This window comes from Aquila chrysaetos, chromosome 5 (genome assembly GCF_900496995.4).
Source record: "Aquila chrysaetos chrysaetos chromosome 5, bAquChr1.4, whole genome shotgun sequence".
Lineage (NCBI taxonomy): Eukaryota > Metazoa > Chordata > Aves > Accipitriformes > Accipitridae > Aquila > Aquila chrysaetos.
The window spans coordinates 75,297,965-75,317,738 of NC_044008.1; the positions used below are offsets into that span (position 1 = coordinate 75,297,965).

Consider the following 19,774-nt stretch of genomic DNA (forward strand, 5'->3'; position numbering starts at 1 on the left):
GCCCCTCCCTCCTCCTCGGACCGCGCCCCTCTCCCCTCCCTCCTCCTTGGACCGCGCCCCTCTCCCCTCCCTCCTCCTTGGACCCCTCCCCTCGCCCCTCCCTCCCACTCAGACATAGCCCCTCCCTCCCACTCAGACCCCGCCCCTCGCCCCTCCTTCCTCCCCAAGCTCCACCTCTTCGCCCCTCCCTCCTCCCACCCCTTTCTACACCTCAACCTACCCCCTCTCTTCTCCGAGCCCCGCCCCTCCCTTCCCATTGGTAGTCACCTCCCTTTCCCTCGCGCCCCGCCCAATGGCCGGGGCGGGGCGGTGCGCGCGGCGGCGGTAGGCTGCGCTCCAGCGGGCGCGGGGCGGCTTGAGGCGGGGGCGGAGAGAACCGGGAGCGGGGCCTGCTCCGACGGGGGGGGACCGGTACGGGGGGGCTGGGGCCTCGTAACGGCCCCCGGGGCCCTTTGTTGGGGGGGTTGGAGCTCGGCAAGGAGGGGACCAGGGCCTCGGGTGAGGTCTCGCCCTCGGTGGTGCCCCCCCGTCAGCAGGCCCCGGGTGGGGGGTGCGGGTCCCTCTCACTCTCCTCTGGGTCCTTCTCGCTGCTGGGAGACCCTTACCCCTGTCACCTCTCATGTATGGGGCCTGGGGGGTCCTGAGCCTTGGGGGTCTTGGGTCTGGGGGTCCTGGGGGGGGAGGTCCTGAGCTTTGGGGGTCTTTGGTTTGGGTTTCCTGAGCCTTGGGACCTTGGGGGTCCTGAGCCTTGGGGGTCTTTGGTCTGGGGTGTCCTGGGCCTTGGGACCTTGGGGGTCCTGGGTCTGGGGGTTCCTGGACCTTGGGGACCTCGAGGTCCTGAGCCTGGCAGTTCCTGAGCCTTGAAGGTCTTCGGTCTGGGGGTTCTGAGCATAGGGATGGTCCTGAGCATTGGGATCTTAGGGGTCCTGAGTCTTGGGGGTCTTTGCTCTGGGGTGTCCTGGGCCTTGAGACCTTAGGAGTCTTCAGTCTGGGGGTTCTGAGCCTTGGCGGTCTTGGGTCTGGGGGTCCTGGCCCTGAGTGGGGGGGATCCTGAGCCTTGGGACCTTGGGGGTCCTGAGCCTTGGGGGTCTTTAGTCTGGGTGTCCCGGGCCTGGACTGTGGGCCTGAGCCCTGCTGTCCTGGTGTGAACCTGGCGGTTTCCATCGAGAGCCTTTTGTTTACCCGCGTTGTTGCAGCCTGAGGCATTGCCAAGGTCTCCGGTGGAGCCCCAAGGGGAGGGTGAAACCAGACCTGCTGGGGAAGAGGGGTTTAGGGAGGGTTTGGGTAGCAGTATTTAAAGAAATAAAGTGATGTCTCGGTGGCGTTTGTCTGGGGACAGCGACAGCTCCTGGCTCAGCGCTGTGGCAGGATGGAATGCAAAGGGATAAAGCGGGCAGTGCTGCCTCCCGAGCTGGGAAGGGGGCTCAGAGGGGAGGGCACGGCTGCTTCTGAACAGCTTCTTGGCAGAAATGGGGAGCGCTTGGTGGGGGGAGGATCTCTTGGGGGCTGCCCAGTTGCTTCTTCAGCATCGCTGCCCAAGGAAGGGTGCTGGGTGAGCTGAACCCCCGGCCTTGGTTGAAGGGGCTGTTCTGGGCTCACATGACCCTCTGTCAGCCACGGTCTGTACGGAGTGAAGGAGCTCGCTGTGGGGAGCAGGGCTTTTCTTGGTTGTCTTAGGCATCTGCTCGCCTTGAAGCGAGTGTCCCAGTCTGTAAATGGGGCAGCGGGATTTGGGACGGCCAGGGCGTTCGGTCCAAGCAGTGAGGAGACGGCTGCTGGTGTTGGGCACTGTGAGGAGTTCACCTGGAGCCTCTCTAGGCCTTGTGTTCAGGGTTATTTGGTATGTGGAAATACGGAGGAAGATGTCTTGTCCCGTTTGAAAACAGTTACATCTCTGTGTGCTGGCATTTGTAGGAGACAGCTAGGAGCAGAGCACGTGGTTTCCTTGCCGCACGAGGCTGGATGCGCTCTCCGTGCCTTCGCTTCTCCGTCTGCGCTGTGCTTCCAGGACCCCTTCGTTCTGCTCGAGCATGAAGAGCACCCGCAGCAGCTCCTCCTTCCAGGGCGCCGGTTCTGGCGGTGTGGATCTGAGCCTGACGGGTCTCCCCGCGCCGGTCTCACGGCGCCCCAGCAGCGCTTCTCCTGCCAAGCACATGGCACGCTCCGTCTCGGTCACCACCGACGGCAAACCGAAGAGGAACGCTTTGGTGAGTCTTGGGCAGGAGAGCTCCTTCGTCCCTCCTGCTGCTCGGGGCAGGGAGGCACGTGTGCGTGGGCGAGCGTGTGGGATGCCTCGATGCAGGACTGCTTTGCTGGGCTGCGCTGATCCTGCAGGCTGAGCTTTGAAGCGCAGCATGGGGCTGGAGGTGGCACTGGGGAGGGCCCTGGCTCCCCCTGCCCCGAAAGCATGCTTCGGGAAGGAGAATTGGGCTGGTCCAGGTGCTAGTTGGAGCTGCAGCTCTCGGTGCTGCAGTGCCATGCGCTCTCTGCAAATCCAATTGTCCTCAACGATCGGCTGCTCGTTCAGTCTTTTCTCGGCTCTTTAACGTATGCAGAAGAGCAAGCAGGGAAGCGTCAGGCTTCACTCTTTCCCCTTCCTTGCCCTTCACCTCCCTGTGCTGATTTCCTTCTGGAAACTCCCGAGTTCCTGGTATCTTCTGCTGGATGCTGCGGCGCTTTCAGGCCCAGCCTGCTCCTTGCCGAGCACCCTCCATCCCTGCTGGAGTCAGCAGGAGCTGGGGGCTCGGTGTCTCGCTGAGCGGGGGTTTCTGTGAGTGTTTTTTCAGCAGAGTGAATGAGCCCCAGGTACTTATGGAGCTCTGTTAAGATCCAGTAGTGGAGAGTCTCTGTGCTCTTTGCTGAGTAATCCCTACTATCTTGGTAGCCTTCGTTCACACTCGTTCCTAGGGCAGGTAACGAGCACGGCCCTTCTTGGCTGGGGAGCTCACACAAATGAACACGTTCCTGCTGGCTCAGCAGCAGTGCAGAGGGAGCGAGGTGTCATTGCACTCTGCCTCAAGGAGAGGTTGGCAGCTGCGGGGATATCGGAAACATCGTGTCGGGGCTGTTTTGAAGGGGGTGGAAGGGTCGCATCACCAGCAGTCCTATTTTAGGATGCCTGACTCACGGGGGAAGCCTGCCTAGGCCAGGCATCCCAGCTCTGCCTGCCTGTGCTTCTCCTTAACATCGCTGCTGATTTTAGTTCTCTCCCCCGCAGGAAGATGCGGGATCCCGGGCAATGAACAACCTCCGGAGGTCCAACAGCACCACCCAGGTTAACCAGCGGGTGAACAGCACGTGCAGGTACAGCTCCAGCCACCGACATGTGTCCGTCTGTCCCGTGGATGGGGCTGTGTGAAACCCCACCCATCTGTCTGACCTTTCTTGTCCTATGAGGGAACCAGAGCCTTTCAAAAATGTACATTAAGCTCTGTCGTACACATTGGGGGTTACAACCTGGCCTTGGAAAGCCAAGGTCTGGCTTTTTGTTTGGGTTTTTTTGGAGGGGAGGTCACTTGGTTAGGATTTGGGGAAATAGAGTGTATTTCTGTGGCTAGGAAGCCTCTGTCACAAAAGACATTCAATTTAATTCCAAGGGACAGGACCATTCAATTACAACAGCCCGTCATGGACCCTCTGGACCATAGCTGGACTGTGTTAGCAGACAAAAAGTTCTCCTTTTGTCTCCAGTGACCTCCTAGAGCTGTCTCTGTATCGTGATTTTTCCATTCTCTTGTTGCCCTATGTCCATCCCTTTAATGTATTCTATCTCTGCACGTCATGCTGAAATCTAAAGCTCTGTGTAAAAAAGAGTCATTCACAGATTTCCTGACTGTGTAATGATTCTCCATCCCTTTTCTCCTCTGGGTCATGATGGCAGGCAGTAGGTGTACCTCAGCTCTGTGCTGTGCATGTTGTCAGAGCCTGCTTCTCGCTGAAGCAGCCTGTGCAGGATAAGAATCCTGCTATCACTGTCCTGTTGCTCTGTGTCTGCATGCAATATTAACTCCAGAACACATGTTCTTTCCTTCTCTCTGCCTTCCCTGGGTTCGGGCTGAAGCTCAGAGCAGATGGGAGACTTCCTGACCTTCTTTGAGGGTGCTTCTGGGGGAAGAAAGAAACTGGCGAGTCTGAGCAAAACCTCCCCGGAAAAGAAAACCACGTGGAACATCTTGGTGAGGACGGGGACATCCTGGGGTGGGTGGGCTGTCAGCTCTGCTTTCCTGAGGAGTTGGCTGGGTTTGGTGGAGGAGTGGGAGGGTTTCCCTAGACCAGAGGATGGGGTGGTACATCTGTGGCGGCCAGGCTGGTCCTTCCTCAGCCTGCGGTCAAAGCTGGCACGGTTCGAATGGCCAACATGCTTGGCCGGTCCTCTAGCCTCTGTTGGCCTTGTCTCTGGCCCAGGGCTTTTGGATCTTCCCTTCCATGCTTCTGGTGGAGGCAGGCAGAGGCGCAGGCAAAGCCTCAAGGCTGCCGTGCTGTGGAACAGAGGTTTCTTGCACGGGGAAGAAACTGGCTTGTGAAGGAAGAGGGTGGTGTTTGAGGACGTGGGTTTGGCGCTTGCCTGCACTTACTCCTGCTGACTCCGTGGCAGGACGATCAGCCGCGAGCATTCCCGGGCCCCTCCGGCTCTCGTGGCGTTGAGCCACCAGCGTGCATGAGGAGGAAAGAAGCCACCGTGCTCCTGGCAGCCAACTTCACCGCCAACAACAGGTAGGAGAGGCGGCGCTGAACTGGAGCCGGTCTGGTGTTGGGAGGAACTATGCCAAGAAAACACTCGGGCAGAGGAGGGGGTGCCGGTGCTCTGCCGCTGCCAGGGCATGGGGGGTCAAGTGTAGGGCAGACTGATGATGGTGTGCCAGGCTGGCTGGTCAGGATGCGTTCGGAAGCCACGCAGGAGCTTGATGGATGCGTGGAAAGGCTGCTCTCGCTCTAGGAAAGGGAACGGGTAAAACTTGAACCCTTCAGGGCCAGGAGAGACTTAAGCCAAGGCTGCGTGTAGAACAGCCTGAACAGCAGGCTGTTAGGTCTGCTCGGGCTGTGTCTGCCTGTGCGTCAGGTAACAGCTACTGAGGAGCAAGCTCTAGAGAGCGGGTGAGTTGCTTTGTGAGGCTTCGCCTGCTCCTCGCCTTGGGAGATGCTCCAGACGGTCACGGTTGGGTTGAGGGTTGCAATGCAGGGAGTGTCCGTCGTTGGTGCGTGCTGTCCCCTTCAGATCCAGCAAGCCCTAACGCCTCGTCTTCTCTCCACAAAAGGAGCAACAAGGGCGCGATGGGCAACTGTGTCACCACCATGGTGCACAACAACTACTCCACCACTGAGAAGGGCCCCGCACCCAAAAGCTCCAACCAGGCACCCAGTTCCCTCAAGTAAGTGTGGTGAGGTCCCGTCTTGGAGGCTGTGCTGACCCTGTGTTCCCGTGCTGATGTGGCACGGGTTGGGGCAGGATGGTGCCAAGTAGCTTGCATCTTCTGCCTTAGCAATGTTGTCAAAGCGACCTCAAACGAGGACGGTGAAAGCAGCAGCCTTGTGAAGTCTCAGAAGAATTTCTCCAGCAACAACATCATGACCCGCAACAACAACAGCAGCCTGCCTCGGAGGAAGGAGGTGACCGAGGAAGAGGCGGAGAGGTGAGGCAGAGCCGGTGCGTGATGGCTGGTGGAAAGAGGCAGAACGGTGCCAGGCGGAGGGGTGAGCTCCAGGGGAGCTGGTACTGGTTTGTTCTTGTCCTGTGGGGCTTCAGATTTGGGAAGGGCCCCTCTTAGCGCACCTGCAGTGGCCGATTTACCCTCCCTGTGACTTGGCTCTGAGCTTTTGAGTTGTCTTCATCAAAGGCACAAGTTCCTCCCACCCCAAAAGTCAGCCCGGGAAAAGGCCTCGTCGAGTTGGGGTGTGAGGGGACAGAACAGGTCCCGGTGCCATGGGCGAGCCGCCTGCGCTCTGCTGCAGCGGGATGGGGTGGTGCTGCCCGGCCGGCAGCCGAGGAGGACCCCGGGGCCACGGTGACCCTCTCCCTCTCCCTGTAGGTTCATCCAGCAGGTGAACCTGGCCGCCGTGACCATCCAGCGCTGGTACCGACGCCATTCGCAACGGCACAGGGCGGCAGCAGCGGCTCTGGGGCGCTTGCTGGCTTCCAAAAGGGAGGTCAGTCCTGTCCACTGCCTTATAGCACAGACCCTTCTGATACCCATGTCTCGCTTGCCTCGCTGGTGGGAGAATTGGAGTCCCTTTAGTCACCAGACCCCCCAGCTGAGACCTGAGCTGTCGGAGACGAGAGGGCTTTGGCTTTGCATCTAGCCAGCCCCTTGCCGTCCAGAGAGCCGGGGAAGGGTCCTGTCCCTGCAGAGATGTGCTGGCTGTGGAGGGGGAAAGCCCAGGTTTGGTTCCGGAGGGGGGGTTCAGGCCAGGAGCCCCTGTGCTCAGCGCTGCATGGCTCTGGTCTACCAGCTCCCTTCAGCTGTGAGCCAGCAGACGCTTGGCAGTAACAGCACAAATCCTGCAGAATTCTTATTGTCTCGGACACGCTCGTGGCCAGAGGAGGGATACCCTGTCTCAGCTCATCGTAGCGAATCAGTAACAAGTTGGCTCATTAGAGAGTGACGAGTCATCTGCAGCTATTTGTGTTTCTTTGTGTTTAATTATTTATCTCAATAACAAAAAGTACTGTAGCTCTTGCATGTGAGAGTCTATTTTTAAGCCTTGTCTCCTTGGTGGTTTCAGACCCAGATGACTAATAATTGCATTTAGTATCTAAAGAAAATAAGCTGCTCTAAAGTGGAGCTTTTCTGAGGGCTCTTCACCTGCATGGAGGGGAGGATTAGGGGGGACGGAAAGCCTGGATATGGGGTGACCTCAGGTGCGGTGTGCCATTTCCCACTTCTCTGCTGTGGGTGGTGGGCGCTGGAGAGCTCTCAGTAACATTTTTGACCCTCCTCTCTGGAAGGAAAGGCAGCAGCAGATGGAGGAAGGGAATATCCTGGATTTGCATGAGAGGAAGGATGAGGAACGCCGGAAGATTCGAGAGGAGAAGGCACGCCTGGCCCGACGTGCTGCTATCCAGGTACGGACAAGGAAAAGGCATTGTGACCTGGGTGAGGCCAGTTTGTTGGCATCTTCTTGCGAGAGGGCCTCTCCTCTGCGTCTCTAGGGGCTTTGCATGAAGCAGAATTAGAGCCAGCCTTGGAAATGGAGTGCTCCCTATGGAGACGGAGGTGCCATAGAGCAGTTTCCCGTTGTGCTCCTGCCAAGCCTTGGCAGCTCATTCAGAGCTTGCGAAGACAGTGCTGATTTCGATCTGGTTTTTGGGAAAAGGGTGACCGTGTTGAAACAAGGAGACTGTAACTGCAGCTCCTCGGACAAGAGTGCCCTGGGAAAGGGAGCCTCCTTGGGAGTGGGGTCCCTCCGGGGTGGCCTGAGCTTCCTTCCTTCTCTGTCTTCACCCTGTTCTTGCAGCCCCCTTTGCAGCAGGAAAGGGCTGGTGCTCCTGGGGCACAGATGGGAGGCTGGCACAGACTATGGGGAGTTGCATGTTGGCTTGCGGTACAGCTGAAGATTTATTTAAAACCCCGGTTTCTCTTTGCCCTAAATGGAATCATGTTTCATCGGGGGGGCTCGGGGGAGACACAGCAGTGAGCAGCTGGAGAATGGCAAAATGCTGCAACAGCCTTGCAAACACGTGCTTGTGCCTTAAGTGACTTCCCAACACTCGGCTAAGGCAGCCCCCTGGGCACTGCGGCATCGCCATGCTGTGCGGTGCTTGGCCCTTGGGATTCGGAGGCCCTTTACGGAGCAGCAAAGGACACTGCGCAGGGGCATGTGAGCAGCCCTTGTTCACATGTGGAGCTGGCAAGACCTTGGCCACCACAGAGCAGTGAAGAGTAGAGCTGTTGTTCCTGTGCTTTCTCTTTCTCTAGAGTTGTCCTTGTTAACCCTTCAGCAGCAGCCATGTGGGTTGTTGCTGTCTCGCAGGCCCTTGCTAGCACTTAAAGCAGTGCAGGCGTGTGTCAAAGCATGCCCTGTGCTGGGCAGGACGCTGATGGCTTGTCTGTCCCTACAGGAACTGCACCAGAAAAGGGCCCAAAAGGCTTCAGATGCAAAGCGCTTGGCAGAAGAAGAGGTTGCGCGGGTGAAGGAGAGCAGAAGGGTAGCAAAGAAGAAGCCTGCCAAACCTGCTTCTACAAGGAACGTCAGTCCAGCCAGCAGCGTCACCAAAGCCAATAATGCTGGTGAGTCCCTTCTGCAGGTCTCCAAGCTTTTGGAGCAGTGTGTGACATGAAGGGGAAGGAGGAGGATGGAGGGGCGGTTCTCATTCTGGGGAGCTGCTTCGAAGGGGCTGGTTGTTGCAAGTGCCTGAGAGCAGTCTGGTTCCTGCAGAGGCCAATTTCCAGTCAGTAGCTGCAGAGCCAGAAGAAAGTGGCCTCGCAGACCTTGGCTCCGTGCCCTTGCGGGACCCTGGGGCAGACGACAAGCTGCAGGTAGGTCTGGCTTTGCCTCATGGGGCTCCTGGCACCAGCTATTCTGCCAGGGCGGCTTTGGAGCCTTCGTTGACTTCTGGGGAGATCCTTCAAGCTCTTTTACTGCAAGGTGCGTCGTCTTCTCGCCTAGGATGTGAGCTCCAGAGAGACGGGTGGTGAGGATGTGGAGACAGTGGTGACTGCTGTCAGCAGGACTCAGTCCAAGGTCACTCTCAATGAGCTGCTGGACACACTCAGGCTGTTGGAGGAAGAGCCAGAGCTGCTGCCCCCACCAAAGCTCTTCAAGAAGGACAGATATGCCTGGGTAGATGGGGTAAGCAGAGGTCTGAGGCTGGTCATGTCCACCCTCAGACAGCGACGGCTGCCTGGTGAGAGCAGGTTCTCCTATGGGCTGCCCTTTCCCAGTGCTTGCTGGGTGGTGGAGGGTGAGAAACGCAGCTGGTTCACTGCCAGAGAAGGCGGTGGAGGAGTTTGCTGCAGCCAGGGCTTGGGCATCTGCAAGGAGGAGCAAAACCGTGCAAGGGCTGTGGCAGGAGTGGGGTTAGCATGGAGGATAAGGCTAGTTACTGGGGTGCAGTGGGAGGACTGGGCTCCAGTGATGGAGAAGAGCCAGCACCTCTTCTCCCAAGCCTTCCCCTGGGTGCTCATTCATGGCTGTGTCTGCCCAGCAGGAGGCCAGCTCCAATTCCCTAACTGCTGATAATTTGGAGAAGTTTGGGAAGCTGAACCACTCCCCAGGGGTCCCCGAGGATGGGGCTCTGCTCTCGGAGGCCAAGCTCCAAAGCATCATCAGTTTCCTGGATGAGATGGAGAAGTCAGAACAGGAGAGGCCCAGGTCGGCCGCCTCAGCCACGCAGCGGGAGGTGAGTGCTGAAGTGAGAGCCCGTCTGTATTGGAGAGGTGGTGCGAGACCCTGGTGGGAAGGGTCTCTGATCTCCTGCCTCCTTGTCCTGGTTCCAGGTGGTCCCCACCACTTTTTAAATTTTTTTTTCACTGCGGCAGGGTCTCCTCTTGGAAGAGGAGCTGGCTCACTTGGAGCAGGCATCGGCTGTTGCCACAGAGGTCACAGGCTCCATCATGAGGCTGAAGCTGGAAGTGGAGGAGAAGAAGCGAGCCATCAGCCTGCTGCAGACAGCCCTGGTGTGTGAGCCAGATGCGCTTGCTTGCTGGGGAATGAAGACCAAGAGCCCTCAGCAGATGTTTCTTGGGGCTGTGGCTTTGAAGCACAAGATCAGGGCTCTGTGAATAGGGCTTCCCATCTGTGTCCCCAGCAAAGTACGGCAGCGCTCCCGGAGCTAGTGCCAATAAGCCGGAGGGCCAGAGGCTGCCGGGTATGCCGCAGTCCCAGGCGCTGTTTAGCGTGGGAAAGACCAGCAAGGTCCTTCCCAGCCTGGTGTGGGCTTCGCTTGGATTTCTCCTTGCTGCCCCCCTGATTTGAAAGGCATCCTCAAACTCCCTGTCCTGGCAGGGGCCTGACTAGTCCAGAAACCCTTGGTCAGGACCTGCGCTGAACTCTCTTGTCCTCTGTCCCACGGGGGTTTGGGTGGTCCTGCTGGACAGTGGGGCAGGAGGTGTGAGTACCAGGGACTTTGATTTAGCTTTGTTCCTCCTTGTTCTGATCTGACACTGCCTTCCAGGTTCAGTAGTTACCTCCTGTACACGTTCTGGGGCTGGTGTAACTTCTCCCTCTAATGTCTTGTGGCTATTTCTTCCCTACATCCAAAAGGCTCAGCAGAGGGAACTGACTGTCCGGCACGTCAAACAGACAGAGAAGGAGCTCAGCCACCAGCTCAGGCTGCAGAGGGAACAGTATGAGGCAGCTATCCAAAGGCATCTGGCCTTCATCGACCAGGTAATGTCTCATCCCAACTTGGACTGATGCTTCTGAAGCCAGAAGCTGAGGTGGCTTTACCCTACCTGGCTGTCTGATGCCTCTTCTTTACCCTGCCCAGCTCATTGACGACAAGAAAGTGCTGAGTGAGAAGTGTGAGGCTGTGGTAGCTGAGCTGAAACAAGTGGACCAGAAGTACGGCAAGAAGATCACCCAGATGCAGGAGCAGCACGAGCTGGTGAGGCGATAGGAAAGGTTGGGGGGACAGGGAGAGGAGACGTGCCATAGCCAGAGTTGGTTGGTTTTACTCAAATGGGCCTCTGCCCAGAGCAGTATGGTTTCTCTCATTTCAGTGGGGCCTGGTTGTTCTGGGAAGCCCTTCTCTGTGCACAGAAAGTCCGTATCACCCACAGAGCTTTGCCCTGGCTCCCCAAGAGGCTGCTGTCCTCTGCTGCCCAAAGCCAGGTGCACGGGACTGACCAGGAGACAGTTCCAGCTCCCAAGGACTCTGCTCGGAAAGACCCTTCCCACACATCCCGCTGTGGACAGAGCTCTTCCCCCTGCTGAGGGGTGACAGGGGGACCTCGCTTCGGCAGAGGTGAAAGCAGGCGCTGGCACAAACCTGATGCCACAGAGGAATTTGTACCTGTGGCCATATCCTCCTGAGCTGGGTGATTTTTCAGCCCCCTTTGCAGGAGCAAGGATACTCTGAGCTAAATGGGGATAAGATTATAAAGGAACATGGAGCGTATAAGCAATAGTAACAGACCCCTGTGGATTTCACTAGCCTGTTACCCTGACCAGTGCCCGAATGCAGAGAGAGCTGTTTCCCCGGTGAGGATGTGCTGCCTGCTCGTAGGAGCTGGCTGGCAGCTTCCCTCGGGAGCGTGCGGAGAGCTCCCTCTCCCGCAGACAGAGACAGCTCGGCTTGCCCTGTGCCGGGCCTGGCAGGAAAGCAGTGCCGCTGGCTCGCAGCTTGGCCGCAGGGCTCGTCCTGGCTCTGCTGCCCCGGTCTCTGCTCACCCTTGGCTTGCAGCTGAGCTCATGCCCAGGGCTCTGGAGCAAGGCAGACGTTTGCACCAGTCTGAGCCTGTTTAGAGACGCCCTCACGCAAACAAAGCGAAGGCTTGCTTGGCTCACTTTGCATTACTGTTTCAGCCTGAGTTCTGAGCCCAGCCGAGAGGAAGAAGCCAGCACAGTATTGCTGTGTGTGGTGCCTGGAGGGGCCCCTTCTCGTGGAGGGATGGGGCTGGTTTTGCTGCTGCAGCCTGCGTGGGGCAGAGGAGGTGCCTCTGTTCTGTCTCGCTCCCTGCTCGCAGCAGGGCAGCAGCAGGGGGAACGGCCCCAGATCCTTTCTATGTTTGCTCTGCGGCCCCTTTGTTGTCCCTGCTCCTGGTGAGCCGGGCTCCTGGCTCTGCCGTACGGCTCCCTGTTTCCTCTGCGTGGTGGGGGAAAGCCACTGAGTAACGTTTGTCCCCCGTGGGCGTCCCCTGGTCGCCAGAGCAGGCTCCCGACCACGCGGCACGCTCCCTGGCAGGGCTGGCTCTGCCCTTGTCCCAGAGCTGCTGTCACCGGCCGTGCTGCTGGGCCCTTGGCACATCTGTGTAACTGCCCAATTTGGCTGTGCCTCCCCTCGCTCCTGTGGGACCCCTGCCTCCCTGTCTGCCCTGCCTGTGGCTCTTGCATACACACAGCTGTTTGGTCTTGCCTCTCTCCGCTCCCGTCTCCCCTCTCCCCCGTGACTCTGCGATTCCCCTTCTCTCTCCATCCCCTCCTTTCTTTCTCCCCAGGTCTGGCGCACTTTGGGCCCCTTTTGCGAGGTAAATGTGGTCTTTGCTCTTTTTTGTGCCTTGCCCTTCTGCTCTCACACCCTGACCTGCTCCGGCTCCGCAGGTGCCTGCAGGCAGCAGGGCTGGGCTGGAAACTCCCTGCTCAGCAGCAGGGTCAGCCCCATGAAGGAGTCCCTTCACCCCATCTCCCCAGGCCACGTGCTCAACTGCTGCCTTCCCATGTTGATTTTCCTGCCCTTTTTTTCCTAAGAGCAAGTCCCAGGCTGTGCCGGCGGCCCCCTGCTATTCCCTGCCCCTCTCTGCACGGTGGCCAGGTAACGAGCTCCTGGGTGTCCAGCCGCACACTCATCCTCCGGAGCTGTGACATGTCCCACGTCCTGCATGCGGACATCACCTGCCCGTGCTGAAACGGAGCCATTTCTGCTGGGCCTTCCATCACCCGGTGCTTTTGCCGAGGGGAGTGCTGGGGAAGAGCTCCATGGGCAGCAGGGCCTGGGTGTTTCTCCAGCTTTTTTGCTGGTGAGGAGGGCTGAGGAGGTAAATGATGGCAGAGGAGGAAGCGAGAGCAGTGGCTGTGCAGCATTCAAGTCTTTGAAGAGTTTTGGGGTGCTGCAGGAGCTTGGTCTGCAGTGGTACTGTGGTGTTGGGAGGTGTGCCTGTCTGTCTGTCCTCCTGCCGGAGGGTCTTCCATGTGAGGGAGAGGGAAGGTTGGAGAAGAAAGCATCTTCACACACGACCCCGTATCTGCTGACAGATGGGCTGCCCTGCACGCAAGGACCACGAGCAGCCCCGAATTCTCCTCTCCTCTCTGTAGGTGTTCTCATGTCTCAGCCAGTGAGTGCTTTCCCAAGGGTTTTGCTCTTTTCCCCCGTGCTCAAGGTCTGTGGGGCAGCATCAGTCCCATCCCATGAGAGAGGAGAAGGTACTGGGAGAGCATAGGACTGCTTCTCTGGACTGGGAGAACATGCCTGGCCTGGGCTCTGCGAGTCATCTGTGCGGAGCTCAGGCCGTCTGCTCTTGCCTGCATCTTCCTTCTCAACAGCCAGGCTCCCAGGCTAACAGGGGTTTTCTCCCCAAGCTTGTTTCTGAAGCTTTCCTGTTTGCTTCCAAACAGGAGATTAAGAAACTGAAGGAACTGATGAGCGCAACCGAGAAAATCAGGCGGGAGAAGTGGATTGATGAGAAAACCAAAAAGATCAAAGAAATCACCGTGAAAGGTATGGGCACATTCCCTCGGCGGTGGCTGGGGTCAGGCTGGTGCAGGGGTCATGTCCATGCTGGTCCGGGAGAGGGGCCGTGTCTGCAGAAGCTGCTGGCAGCTCGGGGAAGAGCTGCTCGGCGTGGGTGGTCTCTGCTCCCTGTGTTTGGTAGAGACAGATGCTAGAAGGCAAGAAAACCTGTGCTTGCTCACCCCCACTTTCTTACCAGCCCCTCTTTGCCGAGTTGATGTGTTTGCAGCCTCCTTACCAGCTGGCCAAGGCCAAGGGCACCGGTGTTGGGGTCTGGAGAGCCCCGAGGCTGAGCGGTAACTGTTCTTCCCGCTGTCTCAGGGCTGGAGCCAGAGATCCAGAAGCTCATTGCCAAACACAGGCAGGACATCAGGAAGCTGAAGATGCTGCACGAGGCCGAGCTGCTGCAGTCAGATGAGCGGGCTGCCCAGCGCTACGGCCGGCAGGCAGAGGAGCTGCGGGGCCTGCTGGAGCGGGAGAAGGAGGAGCAGAGCCAGCGGGAAAGGGAGCGGGCCCGGCAGCGGTACGTCATTGCAGTGGGGGCCTCAATGGTGGTTTGGGGCTCACGGCACGGGGGTGGTGTCCAACACCTATGTGCCGGTGGGTTCCCGATATTTGCAGCAGTTAATATCCATGGGGAGCAGCCCCTTCCTCTCCATCATCCCTGAGGTGGGAGAAGGCAGTGAACCAGGGGCATCCTCCAGCGTCAAGCCCCTGGTCGGCCGCAGAAGGGATGGAATGGGTCAGGGGTGGAGAGGCGGACGAATGCCTGAAGGCAGGCACGTCCCTGAGGCTGCTGTGCCCTGCAGGTGCGAGCAGCAGCTGGAGCAGGAGGAGCAGGCGCTGCAGCAGCAGCGGCGCCGGCTCTATGCGGAGGTGGCCGAGGAGAAGGAGCGGCTCAGCCAGCAAGCGGCCAGGTGAGTGGGCTGGCAGCGGAGCCCGCGCGGTGGCCAAGGGCCGGAGGCAGCCCGGAGCTCGGGAGCAGTGGGGTTGGTTTCCCCAGGCGAGGCTCTGGTGGGAAGAGGGCTGGTGCTCGAGGCAGGCTAAGCGGGGAAGCAGCCTGACGAGGCTGGGCCGGCGCAGATGTTGGGAGGTGCCGTTTGTGTGCGGGCAGGCAGAGAGCGGAGGTGGAGGAGCTGCGGCGGCAGCTGGAGGCGAGCAGCTCGGCCGTCACCAGGGCGCTGAAGGAGGAGTACGCAAAGGAGAAGGAGGAGCAGGAGAGGCGGCATCAGGTCTGGTTTTCCCCTCGTCTCTGGGCCCTGGATTGCTGTTCTTGGGTGCGAGAAGCCCGGTCCCCAGCGTGTGACTGTGGTGACATGCGCTGGCACCACTGAGCCTTGTACCCCCACCGGGGCAGTGCCGGGGATGCTACTCCCAGCCGGCGTGGGGTGCCGCGGCTGCCGGAGCTGAGCGGTTGTTTTCTTGTCTCTCCACAGGCAGAAGTGAAGGTGCTGAAGGACCGGCTGGAGATGGAGAAGCAGGCCTGGGAGGCACACTACATGAAGAAGGAGGTAACAGCAAGAGCTGCCCTTCTCCAAAGGGGCCACCCTCGGGCTCCAAGAGGGATCGAGGCAACGTTTGCCATCTCTGTCCCCAGGAAGCCTGGCTGCTCTCCCGGGAGCGGGAGCTGCGGGAGGAGGTGAGGAAGGAGAGAGACAAAGAGATCGAGTTGGTGATCCAGCGCCTGGAGGCCGACATGTCCTTGGCCAAGGAGGAGTGCGAGAGGGCAGCAGAGAACAGGTAGGGGGGAGAGGGAGGAGGGAGCCTGTGAGTCCCAGCTCTTCAGGGGGTCTTGTCCCCTTCCCCTGAGCCCTCCGTGTTTCTCCAGCGAGCTCTGGATGCTGCAGCTTGTGGGTATGAGCAGCGTTAGTGCAGGAGGGAGCGGTTGGCGGGGGCAAATTTTACCTCTCACTGAGGAAACAGCCCTGAATCTCCCGTGGGGCTCTCCTCCCTTCGCTGCTGTGTCGTGGTCCCTCCTGCAGCACCAAGGTGGCTGGGGATGGTCCCTGCAGCACTGGGCTGAGCCAGACTGCCTGTCCTTTCCTCCCGCTAGGATTAAGAGGATCCGAGACAAGTACGAGGTAGAGCTCCAGGAGCTGGAGAGGTCGGAGCGGAAGCTGCAGGAGCGCTGCAATGAGCTGAAGGGGCGGCTGGCAGAGCTGGAAGGGGAGAGCATTCGTCTGCAGGGCCTGCTGAAGCACAAGGAGCAGGAGGTGGAGGAGATCCAGAAGGTGGGTGCCCTGCCTGGCTCTGTCCCTCTGCATTGCTCTGTGCCTGTCAGCGCCTTATTGTCACCTCTTTGCCCTGCTGCAGGTGAGGGACCAGCTGGCCCAGGAGCGGAGCAGCCTGGCAGAAGTGATCCGGCAGGAGTTTGCTGACAGGCTGGTGGGGACAGAGGAGGAGAACAAGCGGCTAAAGGCGGAGATGGCGGAGATGAGAGCCCGGCAACGCCTGGAGCTGGACAGGGTAGTGCGGGAGAAGGACAAAGAGCTGGAGGAGGTTCACAGGAGGTGAGGCTGCCTGGGCTTCGCTGACCCGGGCTGGGCTCATAGCTGGGGCTGTGGGCACAGAGTTGTCCTGGGGTGCGTTGCAGGAGCATGTCTGCAGTGCTGGATCCTCAGGCATGGCTTCCAGTCCTGTCAGGTCAAAATGGGGAGCAGAGTCTCACCCGAGCTGGCTGCCTGCTCAGCCAGCGTGAATCCTCTGGCCCTTGTGACTTCTAGCCTGCTCTGTGTCATCCTGTCCCCAGGGCTGCTCCCTTGCATGCCTGGAGGCGGGCAGCTGGAGCACTGTGAGGGCTCCTGCCAGGAGAGGCCAGTGGTGCACAGCTCCGTCTGCGGTTCCTCGCTGGCAGGAGCATTGCGAGCCGGCCCAGTTCACGAGGGCTCCGCTGTGGGTAGTGCATGATACCGGTGATTGCAGCCACAGCATCTTGCTCTGCAGATTTGCCGCTCCAGAGGGGCCAGGCAATGGATTCCACCCCCCCTGAGCATAGGGGAGAGAGCAGCCTGCTGCTGGGTCAGGGCTCAGGTGGCCGCTGCACAGCCGTGGAGGTTGACGGCAGCTGAGACATCCCCAAAATGTGCCGGGACCCCAGGCTGTTGGCTGCAGGGAGCAGGGGCTGTGCTCGCGAGCAGGGCTCCGGCACTGCGTGGCTGTGCCGCGGGGCTCGGCTCCATCCTGCACTCGGTGGGGAGACGGTGCTGGGAGCCGGGCTCAGTGTCAGGCAGAGACGTAAGGCTTCCTCTTCCCTCGAGTCTGCCTCGTGGGAGGCATTTTGCAAGTGAAAGGAGAATCGGAAGGGGAAGCGCATCGTCTCCTGCAGGAGCTCTTTCTGCGTGGGGCAGAGCGCTGTGCTAAGGACTCCAGCGTGGTGCAGAGCCGTCCCTCCTGTCGGTGTCTGTTCAGAGCTGCTCACCACCAGCTGTAACGAAAGGCTGTTGTACGAGCACACGGAGCTTGCTGGCTTTCCCAGATCTTGCCAAGTGATTCCCACTCGCTCTGAGAGCCAGGGTCATACCCTGAATATGAGATAACGAGGATCCCCTTTCTGCTTCCGTCCCTTATGTACAGCACGGCAAAGGTTGAAACGCAGGAAGTCTGGTGCTCTGAGAGCCGTGGGGAAGAAAGAGTCCAGCCATGAGGCAGCAACCGTGGGCTTGAGAAATGGGAAGAAACTTAAAATCCCCTCCCTGTGGTCCTGTTAATTAATTAAGTCTTGTGAAACTAATGTCCCCTTCTTCCTATAGATGACTTGATCCAAACTACATGACGCTCACCAAAGGAATTAAGGCCCTTCTGGCGTGTAACGGCACCCCGAGCCCAGAGCCGCTGCTCTTTGGCTTGCTGCAGAGCGCCGGGTGGGGGGAGAGGGGCTGTGCCTCCCCCGGTGCTGAAATCGCCCTCCTGGGGCACAGGGTCAGCCCGGCGTTTGGGGCTGGGCACTGGGGATGGGGTCCTCAGCCTCTCCCTGTCCTTCTGCTCAGGGTGAAGACGGCGGTGATGAGGAAGGAGGAGAGCGTGAGCAGCCTTCGGAAGCAGTACGAAGTGAGTGAGGGGGGCAGCCGGCCCCGGCCCCCTCCAACCCCTCGGGCTGTAGCTCTGCCCCGGGGCGCAGCGAGCTCTCCCTCTCGTGTGCTCTGTTGCAGGCGGCTATGCAGAGAGCCGACCGCCTGGAAGCCCTCCTGGAGCAACAGCGAAAGCAGCTGCTGGCCACCAAATGACCACCCTGCCGTGCAGGGCTGGGGGTGCTCCGGGGCCCCCGCTGGACCTGCGCTCGGGGGGAGCGGACACCCGTGCGCATGGGGCTGGGTTCGGGCTCTCCCTTCCCTCCCTCTACCCTCGTTTTTTACAGCCCGGTCCCCGTGCCGCAGCCGTGAGCCCTGCCAGAGCACTCGGCAGCCTTCAGGTGTTTGGTGGTTGTGTTTTAACAATAAATCTGCGCTGGTTTCTACGGCTGTTCCTGTTCCACCTGTGTCCCCTGGAGGAAGGGAGAGCCTCTGCTCGCCTGGCATCCACGCCTGCCTTTTCTTCACTGGTGCATTTCTCCCTCCCCATGTGTATCGGTGCCAGGGCATGAGCCGCTCTTCCTCACGGTGCGAGCGGGCAGCAGACCCTCCCTACCCTGTGTTCCTGCTTCCCAAGATCTTCCCTGTGGTGGGATGCGTGGGACCTGAGGGTTGGGTCTGCGCCGGGGGACGGGAACCTCCTCTTGCGAGCAGCTGGAAATTCTGAAGCTGGGGGGCCAGGCTGAGGACCCCCTGTTCCAGCTGGTCAGGGAGGGATGGGTGGAGGTGGGAGCTGTCACCCAGCAGCCCAGGCACATGGGTGCTTGCTTTTGACCCTGTGCCTCGCTTCCCCCTCCTAAAACAAAATACCCAGGGCGATGCGGGGAGGCATGGCCGGGGCAGGACGTGATCCCGCAGCCTCTGCTACCTGCAAATCTCTCGGCACCCCGTGACAGTGACGGGAAATGCCTGGGCCGGGCCCGTGGCATCTGTTTCCTCTCGGCAGGGAGCGTGCGACCGCTCCTCTGCAGCCTTTTCCCTCCAAGGAGGCCGGGGCTCGGTGCGGGGGGCGAGCAGATGTTTGCTCATCGGATTCCCAGGCTGTTTTCCATCCGTCCTGCCGGTGCGTGCGCTCAGCTGGGCAGCGCGGGGAAGGAGGTGGGCTCCCCTCTGCAGCGCGGCCAGAGCCCCCTTCGTCCCGGGGAGACCCCACCACGATGTGGAGCGGCAGGGTGAGGGGCTGAGGGGCCCTTTGTCACCCTGGGAAGCTGCCGCGGAGCTCGGCTGCTTTCCAGCGCTGGCATTTGTCCTGGCGTGGGTTCCCGGCTGCAGCTTCCTGGGGGGATGCGGTCCCAAGGCACCCGTGGGTGCCATCAGCCCACAAATGCCCCTTACCCCTGCCCATGCTTTGGCACTTGGCGTGGATTTCCTGGGACCCGGGCAGCTCCTCCAGCCCCAGAGTGCTGCTGGCTGGGGCAGAGGCAGAGGGTGGCTGGGTTCTGTCCGGCTCCTTTCCCTTTTGGGCTGGTCCGGCTGAGCCGCCGGCCGTGCCGGTCTCCACAGCCCCTCTCAGCCGTCCGAACAAGCAGAAAAGGACAGGGAGGAGCACGCAGCCCCGTTTTGCCGGGAAAGGCTGGGCACCGTGCTTGTTTTCGCTGTTTTTGCTTTTCTGACGACTGTTTCCTGAGCGCCGCTTCCGTCCTCCACCCCTTCGCAGCCTCCGCTTGGGCCACCCAGAGCCTTTTGCCGGTGTCTCCTGCTCCCGGCCCAGCGCAGCTCAGGCTGGGTGCTGGAAACTGCTGTGGTTAAATCGATTAATCATGCAAAATCTGGTGTGGGAGGAGAAGAGGGGATCGGCCCCCTCGCTGCCTGTCCTGGGGGGGGCTTGCTGCCTGCGCAGCCCTGTTGACCACGTGTAGGATGGCAGCACCCTCTGCCCTGTCCGGCATCACCGGCTGTGGTGTGAGCACCCCTGGGTGCCCCCACAGCCTCCCCTGGGGCTCAGCCCTCCCCTGGGGCTCAATTCTGCAGCATCTTCCCAGCCCTGCCCCTCCTCAGCATCGCCAAGGCTAATTTCTAGGCCAGTGCCCGGTTCAGGCATGAATAAATCAGCAGCGTTGCATAACCGGGGATGCAGATTTTCACCGGATGGCTGCCTGTGCCCTGCTGCTGCGCCAGCGCCGGACACCCACCTCCCCGCACCCCGGGGGTCCCCTGGGACCGGGGCTGTCGGCCGTGTGGCACAATCCCCGTCCCTGTCGGCACAATGGGCGGTTAGCAAGGCTGGCCGTGGCGGTGCGGCCGTTGCAGGCTCTGCCAAAGATCCCCAATTAAGGAGCCGCTCTCCCCCCGCCCCAGGATTAGGGTGGGATGAGCAGAACCCATCGGCTGACCGGTGGGCCGGGAAGGAGGTCAGGAGTGCAGGGTGCTTTTGGCAGCCGCC

General features: G+C 60.1%; 1 protein-coding gene across 10 annotated transcripts; it reads left to right on the forward strand.

Moving 5' to 3' along the window:
- The first annotated feature begins 287 nt into the window (after window positions 1-287).
- CEP131 (centrosomal protein 131) lies at window positions 288-17,777 on the forward strand. Of its 10 annotated transcripts, none has more exons than XM_030013197.1 (27): window positions 288-324; window positions 1,915-2,207; window positions 3,218-3,303; window positions 4,061-4,175; window positions 4,595-4,713; window positions 5,256-5,369; window positions 5,481-5,630; window positions 6,027-6,144; window positions 6,944-7,060; window positions 8,057-8,225; window positions 8,374-8,474; window positions 8,605-8,787; window positions 9,143-9,337; window positions 9,477-9,614; window positions 10,201-10,326; window positions 10,427-10,543; window positions 12,096-12,125; window positions 13,210-13,312; window positions 13,646-13,847; window positions 14,134-14,241; window positions 14,439-14,556; window positions 14,761-14,835; window positions 14,922-15,064; window positions 15,378-15,555; window positions 15,638-15,834; window positions 17,311-17,371; window positions 17,473-17,777. In XM_030013197.1, the coding sequence occupies exons 2-27, from the start codon at window positions 2,031-2,033 to the stop codon at window positions 17,545-17,547; spliced, it is 3,315 nt and encodes a 1,104-aa protein (XP_029869057.1). In that variant the 5' UTR covers window positions 288-324; window positions 1,915-2,030; the 3' UTR covers window positions 17,548-17,777. The 10 variants fall into 10 exon arrangements, with proteins under 10 accessions (XP_029869057.1, XP_029869060.1, XP_029869061.1 ...); XM_041123886.1 differs by lacking the exon at window positions 288-324 and adding an exon at window positions 1,003-1,790; XM_030013200.2 differs by lacking the exon at window positions 288-324 and having other exon boundaries at window positions 1,002-2,207; window positions 8,392-8,474.
- Window positions 17,778-19,774: the final 1,997 nt, after the last annotated feature.

Bases quoted from the DNA above. Each gene is read 5' to 3' on its own strand.
- CEP131 (XM_030013197.1), top strand. From the start codon at position 2,031: ATGAAGAGCACCCGCAGCAGCTCCTCCTTCCAGGGCGCCGGTTCTGGC. The intron at 6,145-6,943 runs GTCAGTCCTGTC...CCTCTCTGGAAG, and splicing joins TGCTGGCTTCCAAAAGGGAG to GAAAGGCAGCAGCAGATGGA. The intron at 8,788-9,142 runs GTAAGCAGAGGT...GTGTCTGCCCAG, and splicing joins GATATGCCTGGGTAGATGGG to CAGGAGGCCAGCTCCAATTC.